Below are 7,852 nucleotides of genomic sequence, written 5' to 3'. Positions count from 1 at the left end.
TTCCAGTCAACTAATTTATTATTTTAACTAATTTGCTAGGTACAATTTCAGAGTTTTAAGAGTTTATATTTATCAAATTGTTAAGAACTTTGAACATTTTTTCACGTAATTTTTGACAGTTTGTGAGTTTTCTTTTAAACTTAAGAACTGCCTGGTTATATTTTTAAGCCACTAGAGAATTGCTCTCATTCTTATAAATTTGTGTCACTTGCAATAATTTTGTATGTCAGATTTCTCTTAGAGGTTTTTGATGCAAAGATTTTTTTCTTCCAATCTGTCTCTTTTCTTTTGATTCTGGATGCATCAATTTTTATTGTACAAAAGCCATAGCTTTTGCACATACAAAAGGTTCTGAAGCCAGAGATTTTGGGTTCAGACATTCCCTTATACTTTTCATCTATGTGACACAGTCTCTATGAGCCTTAGCTTCCTCATCTGTTAAAAATGGGGAGTAGAATTGATGGTTCCTTCTAATTCTAGATGTTTTGATCCTGAGATCACTGACTATCCAGCTCCCAATTGGCTAGGATTGTCCTTGGAAAGTAGTCTGGACTTGAAGCCTTTCCAGTATATTAGAGCCTGGAAGAGTTTATGCGTACAAACCTCAAGAATATAGGGTCACCTCCATCATAGAACAGTAAGTGTGAGTAATTACATGCCTTTCACAGATAGCTAGGGCACTGTGCTACTCTTTCTTTGTTTTCAGAGCTGTACTGAGAACATTTCAACTCACCCAGCCAGGTTCTTATACGACCAAAGGTATAATTTGAGAGTAGACAAAGGTTCAAGGGGGTAGTAAGTGATTGTAGAATGTTCTGATTTAGTCCCCCACATGGGATCAAACAGGAAACCTTGGCCTCAAAAGCACCAAGTCCACTGAGCTAATCAGTCACAGTGATGTACATCCCCTGTTTTATCAGACAGAGAGAAACAAACCGAGTATGTCCAACATCCCGGCTCATTATGCCCACCCCACCAGAACCCATCCCACCCAAACACACATTAGGGGCACTGAAAAAGCCAGCAGAAACCACAAGAGACAATGGGCTAAGTAAGAGTAACATTTACTGAGCGATACAGGACTGAGTACTATGAAGGGCTTACACGGATGGAAATGGGCATCACCCCCTTCGGGATCACTGCATCAGGCATCAGGCATCCCCCCCACGGGCACCAGCCCTAGGGCGCCCAGGGACTACAGCACTTAACACTGACTTACACACAATGGTAATAACTGTGGAGTATTTGTTCGTAACAAACAAACCATAACATATTTATACCATATCACGTCGAGTGATTATATAAATCCATATATATATTGCTGTATAAAACCTTTTTTCTTTTTGTAAAAAATATTAAAAAAAAAAAAAAGAGAGAGAAGTGTAAAAATGTGCAGTTTAAAGCACTGCCGGGACAGCCAGGCTGTAAACATTAGAGTGAGTATGTGCTTTGGAAGGGCGCCCGCGCCTCAGTGCCCACAGCAAACTCCAGCAGGGAGCGAGGTCTGGTAAGGAGGGCTCTTCCCAGGGACATGGGAAAGATGTCAGCAGGATCCAGGGGGATGACGATGGAACAGGGACATGCAGATGGCGGCCACTGAGAGTGCTTATTGGTCCTGTATCACATCCCTCTCCTGCTCGGCTGTATTACTTGGGGGGTAAGAGGCTAGTTACTGAAATTATATTCTGAACTCCATTTGGATTTTTTTTTCTATTCAACTTAGACTTTTCCAATGCCAGGAGATGTCCCAAAGACAGGCAGACCGATGGGAAATGATGGAAGAGGAACCTGTGACCATGGAGGTTGGGAGGTCCCTTCCTTCATTCACCCCTCTATCCCTCATGCACTGGATTAAGTCCCTTCCCCCGTTTCTACTTTGGTCTCAATTCATCGCTGATCTCAAGCTTCCCTTAACCCTCCCTTCCCCATGTGTTGCTGGTCTGTATTCCACAAAGAAGCCCGCTGTACTCTGGCGGTGCTGAGCCTTGTTGCAAAGTTTTTTCACACATAAACAAAGGCCCCACGTGGGACCCTATGTCCTCCTTCCTCCTCATCCTCCTTCTGCTTTCTTCTCCCAATCCACTTTCACTTCTTCTCAAGTTGTTCGAGTAGTGGGTTGGCTTCAGACTCAGGAGTCTTGACACTGTCTGTCCTCACGATACAAGTGGGACGATGCCGGTTCAGCATCAAGATCAGCTGCTGCCTTTCCTGCTTTAGCTCCTCGATTTGAGCCTTCAGTTCTGCATTCATGAGTTCCAAGCGCTCAGATTCCTAGAGAACCCCAAACATAAAAAGAGGCAACTTTATATGTGTACCAAGGGATTGTCCACTGAACAAGGCTAAGGGGAAGGGGAGAAAAGGGGCTTGTTGAAGCAAAATTCTTTTCACCTTCTCTTTATCTCCTCTTGACTACAGAACCATAGTTAGGTTGAGGAAACTAGGGCTTTATCCCAGGGCGCTTAAATTTAGAAGGCTCCAACATCATTTATCTGTCTTTCCTTCCTTCCTTCTTTCCTTCTTTCTTTCCTTCTTTCTTTCTTTCCTTCCTTTTTATGACAATTGGGATTAAGTGACTTGCCCAAGGTCACACAGCTAGTATCTGAGGCTGAATTTGAACTCAGATCCTCCTGACTCTAAGGTTAGTACTCTACCCACTGTGCTACCCAGGTACTCATCATTTGTATTTCTTCAGCAGCTAGAAATAACTAAGCTTAACACTTTGATGTTGTGGTGGTTGCTGAGTCATATCCACCTCTCCATAATCCCATTTAGGGTATTCTTGAGAAAGATATTGGAGTGGTTTGCCATTTCCTTCTCTAACTCATTCTATAAATGAGGAAACTGAGGCAAACGGGGTTAAGTGACTTGCCCATGGTCACACAGCTAGTATCTGAGGCTCGATTTGAACTCAAGTCCTCCTGACTCCAGGGCTGATGTCATACTCACTGTGCCATTTAGGTACCCATAAATGACACTTAGCAATAATAATTAATTAAAATAAGAAACTACCAGTTGCTTTCCCCCTCTAATAGCCTTACCCTAAGATAAGCTGCTCTGATTTTGTTTCTTCCCCAAATGGCAGATGGCAAACTGGGATTTTTTCCCAGGGCCTCAGTTTTCTTATCTGTACAACAGCAGGCTTGACCTCCGAGATCCCTTCCAGCTCTCATGCATGATTCTGATTTCTCCTTAACTTAGTATGTCTGTATAGGCTGATTTCAGAGCGCATTTTGTCCTATTTGTCTCAGTCACCAGGACTGCTAATTACAACTGTCTCTCTGTCGTTCACTGCTGACCAAAGCACCCAAAGAACAGACCCTGAAGCTGACATAAACTACCATTCTGTAGGCAGACTACTCCAGAACACCACTAGCTAATCATGGGATCAACAGGGATGAAGCTTGTACTGTAACTTTGAAACTAGACCCTAACTGAAGTCGTCAACAAACATTTATTAGATACCTACTATGTGCCAGGCTGGGGATACAAAGTGAGACAAAAACCAGTCCCTTCTCTCAAAGATCTCACAGTCTAATGAAGGAGACATGCAAACAACTATGAACACAAAAGCTATACATGGGACAAAATGGCAACGGCCTCTGAGGGAAGGCGCTAACTCTAAAGGTGACTGAGAAAGGTCTCTGGCAGAAGGGATTTAGTGGACACTTGAAGAAAGTCAGGGAAGCCAGGAGGGGGAGGTGAAGAGGAAAGGAATTCCAGGCATGGGAGATAGCGCATCAAAATGCAGAGTCAGGATGGCATATGGGGAACAGCAAGGAGACTGGAGTTATAGAATGCACAAAAGGGAGTAAAGTGTAAGAAGATTGGAAAGTAGAAAGGGGTCACGTGAAGAAGAGCTTTAAAAGTCAAATGATTTTATATCTGATACTGGAAGTGACAGGGAGACACTGGAGTTGATTGACTAGGAGACTGACGTAGTCAGATCTTCACTTTAGGAAGATAATTTTAAAGTCTTCCAGGAATTTAGGATTGGGGTTAGCTGGGTGGACAGAGCACCAGACCTGAGTCAGATCTGAGTTCAAATACGTTCTCAGATACTTAGCAGTTGTGTGATCCTGGGCAAGTCACTTAGCCCCTATTTGCCTCAGTTTCTCATCTGTAAAATGGGGACATACTGGAGATGATAATGGAAAACCACTCCAGAATCTTGGTCAAGAAAACCCCACAGATAAAAATCTATGAGGTCTCACAGAGTCAGGCATGACCGAAAGACTGAACAACCACAAAAACAAATTCAGATCTCACTTACGCACTTCTTTATGAACCCATGATACAGACTAGTAATAGTCAGTCATAGTACCTTTGACCCCTCATCAAGACTACCTAGCTAGGTGTCGAAGTGGTTAGAGCACCAACCCTAGAGTCAGGAAGACTCCTCTTCCTGAGTTCAAATCAAACACTTACTAGATGCGTGACCCTGGGCAAAGCACTTAACCCTGTTTGCCTCAGTTTCCTCATCTGTGAAGTGAGTTGGAGAAGGAAATGGCAAACCACTCCAGTATCCTTACCAAGAAAATCCCAAAATGGGCTTACAAAGAGTCAGATGTGATGTGTTTTTTAGTGCAATAAGCTCCTCCACTCCCACTATGAGGCTGGTAAAGAAATGATTTTAACATCTATGCTGCATGAGTGTGTCTTCATATCTAAGCAGGGGAATAATCAATTAATTGATATTTATTAAGCACCTACTGAGTACCAGACTAATCACTGGGACACAAAAATGAACCAGTCTCTGCCCTTAAGAAACTTGCATTATATTATAGGACAACATGTATGCCTATAAATATATAAAGTACACACATACACACACACACACACACACACTATATATATATATATATATATATATATATATATACATATATATATATATATGTACATATATATATATACATACACATATACATACACCAATACATACACATATATACATTTGTGTGAGTATGCATATACATATATATGTAAAATAAGAGAAATAGATGTGTTTATACAGCTCTGTTTATTAATTCACACAAATACACATAAATAGAAGATAATTCTCAGGGAAAGGCAGTCATAGGCATTCTGTGGACTGGCCTCAGAATCAGGAAGTCCCAGGTTCAAGTACCTTCTCTGACACATACCAGTTGTGTGACTGGGCAAATCACTTAATGTCTCTGCACCCAAGATCTCTCTCCAAGATTGCAAATTGCAGGCGAGGTGCCAATTTGCATTGATATAGAGAATTCCTCCCTGGGAGTTCCCTATGCCAATAAAATTATAAATCCAGTCCAAAAAGAAATAATCAGGGTGGGAGCAAAGTACTAGAAGTATGTGCGCTCTCATGTGCACGTGTGTGTGCATGCATGTGTGCATGTGTGTGTGTGTGTGTGTGTGGCACATGGTGAGGGAATTGGGGGTGGATTATGAAAGAAAGTAGATTTCAGAAGCATAATCTACTTCTGGTGGGGAGAGTGAAACCCCAAACCAGGTCCCTCTCCTCCTTGCTTCCTATGAACCAGTTTCCTAACTCTTCTGAAAGCTCCCAAATAGGATCAGAAAAATCAGCGCTCAAAGGTTGAAAAAGGTCTGACCATCAATGCCGTAGCACATCGTTGAAGTCAGAGTCAAGGGACCTGCATGTAAACCCTAGCTCTAATGCTTACTAGCCAACCAGGGATAAATCACTTCACCTTTCCATGCCTCAGTTTGCTCATCTGTCAAAACATGAATGAGCGAAAGTCAGATGACCAGTCTTTTTGAGGCATGTTGTAAAGTGGATTCTTGAAGAGGTATTGGTCAGAATAGATGGCCTCTCACATCCCTCCCAACCTGGAGGGTCTACAATTCTATAATCTCTAAGGTCCTGGAAAAGACTTCTAAATGTTATGACCTAGCCCCTGTCGTCTATATTCCAAAAACAGTAATTTTCAACAGCACTGTTTTGGGGAAAGGATGGAGAACCACAGTAGTTAAAATGGCGGCCATAAATGTCAATCTTTGTAGATGACCATTGTTCTCATTGCTGCCCGTTCCCTTCCAGAGAAGCTTCCAATAGCTCTCCATTGCAGAGACTTACTCTACTATTACTACCACGGATAATAAATAATAATAATCACAACAGCATTTATGTAGAGCTTTAAAGTCTCCAAGGCACTTTACAAGTATTATGGCATTTGATCCTCACAACAGCCCTGGGAGTTGGATGCTTTTATTATCCTCACTTTACAGATGAGGAAACTGAGACGGACAGAAGAAGCTAAGTGACTTGCCCAGCATCACACAGCTAGCAAGTGTCAAAGTCTGAATTTGAACTCAGGTCTCCTAACTCCACGTCCAGTGCTCTACTCACTATACCACCTAGGTGCCACTAGCTGGCCTCTTCAGGCACACTGATCTATACATCAACCCTAGAATACACCCCATGCTTTTGCCCCTCTCTGTTTCTTTGTTTATATCATTCTCAACAGCATGGCGAAATGGAAAGGGCACAGTGCCTGACACATAGTAGGTGCACGATAAATGCAAATTGACTGATTGATGGACTGGATTTGGGTTAGAGCAACTGGGTTTGAGTCCTGGCTTACTTTACTAGCTTGAGCAAAGCACTTTATTTCTCTGGGTCCCAGTTTCCTTCTCAGTTAAATGAGGGGGTTGAACTACTAGATGGTCTCTAAGGGTCCCTTTAAAACTTGCAGATCTAAAGCTCTGATCCTGTGTTCCTTACCTGGAACATGTTCCCACTCTCCTTCCTTTTACTGGACTCTGAACCCATGGCCTATTACTCATACTTACAGAAGGACTTGTATTAAACTTTTCCATTTATATGTATGAAAACCGCCTATTGATTCAACTAAACTATGAGCTCCATGAGGGCAGAGACGGGATCTAATATCTGTTTCACCTGTGTTGCTTAGCACTGCACCCTACATATAGTGCTCAATAAATATTCAGTGGTTAAATGTGTGTGTGTTTAAGATTGGTATGCCCATCTCACCTAGGCTAGAAGTTCAGAGGATACCCACAGGTCCAGTCTCACTACTAATCAACTTTGGTCTACTCTGTTGTCAGTCTGGACTTGTTTGCCCCACATTAGGCAGCCTGGTGGTCCTCCCACTCTACCACCTCCTGCTTCTGGCAGCTCACCATACTGATGCCAATCTTAGTGAGAACACCTGATCAGCACAGTGCACTGCATCTCAGAACTCCTAAGCTAAAGTAATCCACCAGTCTCAACCTTCCTAGCAGTTGAGATTACAAGTGTATGCCACCATGGCCTTCTCAAATGCTGATTTTTTAAAAATATTTTTTACCAGATTGGTAATGGGAAGACCAGAATAAATTTCATGTTCAAAGAGAGAAAAAAATCCTCATTAGTCTCTGATGGCATTCCCTTCATTTAATTAATTCCCTTCCTTTCTAAGAAGTATCACTATGAAACAAGGGCTGAAGATAGAAATGCAGGGTGAAGATGTATGTATGAACATGGTTCTAGTGAGGGATTATTGATTGGGGGTGGAGATAGTATGAACCCAAGAGGAAAGGGAGCTATCCCCATCACCTGGCCTTCTTCCATGTGTTTTATTGGCAAAAGGCACAAGAAGGACAGCATGATGGGAATCTGCTGGTCTCATGCAGTATTTCAAGCTCTTGGTTTGGTGACAATAGATTTCAGCCATGCTGCTTTTCTCACAGGACATTCCCCCCATTTTTTAAGAGACAGAAGCACAGAGGGAGTGACACTGTCATAACTACTGGCCACCATCTACCACATAGAGATTCACAATCAAGTGGTCAAATGTGATCAAATGATTGGCCTAAAGGGAAAAGGTTCATGGTTATGGTGGTACCA

The 7,852-nt window shown here is 42.3% G+C and overlaps 1 protein-coding gene across 2 annotated transcripts in view; it reads right to left on the bottom strand.

The window, feature by feature from the left end:
* Positions 1 to 1,048: 1,048 nt before the first annotated feature.
* Positions 1,049 to 7,852, bottom strand: part of JDP2 (Jun dimerization protein 2) — a 77,035-nt gene continuing 70,231 nt past the window's right edge. For both annotated transcript variants that reach the window (XM_072623496.1, XM_072623497.1), the window contains exon 4: positions 1,049 to 2,271. In XM_072623496.1, the coding sequence (XP_072479597.1) occupies positions 2,086 to 2,271 (186 nt within the window). In that variant the 3' untranslated portion in view covers positions 1,049 to 2,085. The remainder of the gene's footprint in view (positions 2,272 to 7,852) is intronic.

Source organism: Notamacropus eugenii, chromosome 7, assembly GCF_028372415.1.
Source record: "Notamacropus eugenii isolate mMacEug1 chromosome 7, mMacEug1.pri_v2, whole genome shotgun sequence".
In the NCBI taxonomy this organism is placed as follows: domain Eukaryota; kingdom Metazoa; phylum Chordata; class Mammalia; order Diprotodontia; family Macropodidae; genus Notamacropus; species Notamacropus eugenii.
Note: the sequence above shows the minus strand (reverse complement) of the source record. Positions and strands in the feature narration are given on the sequence as shown.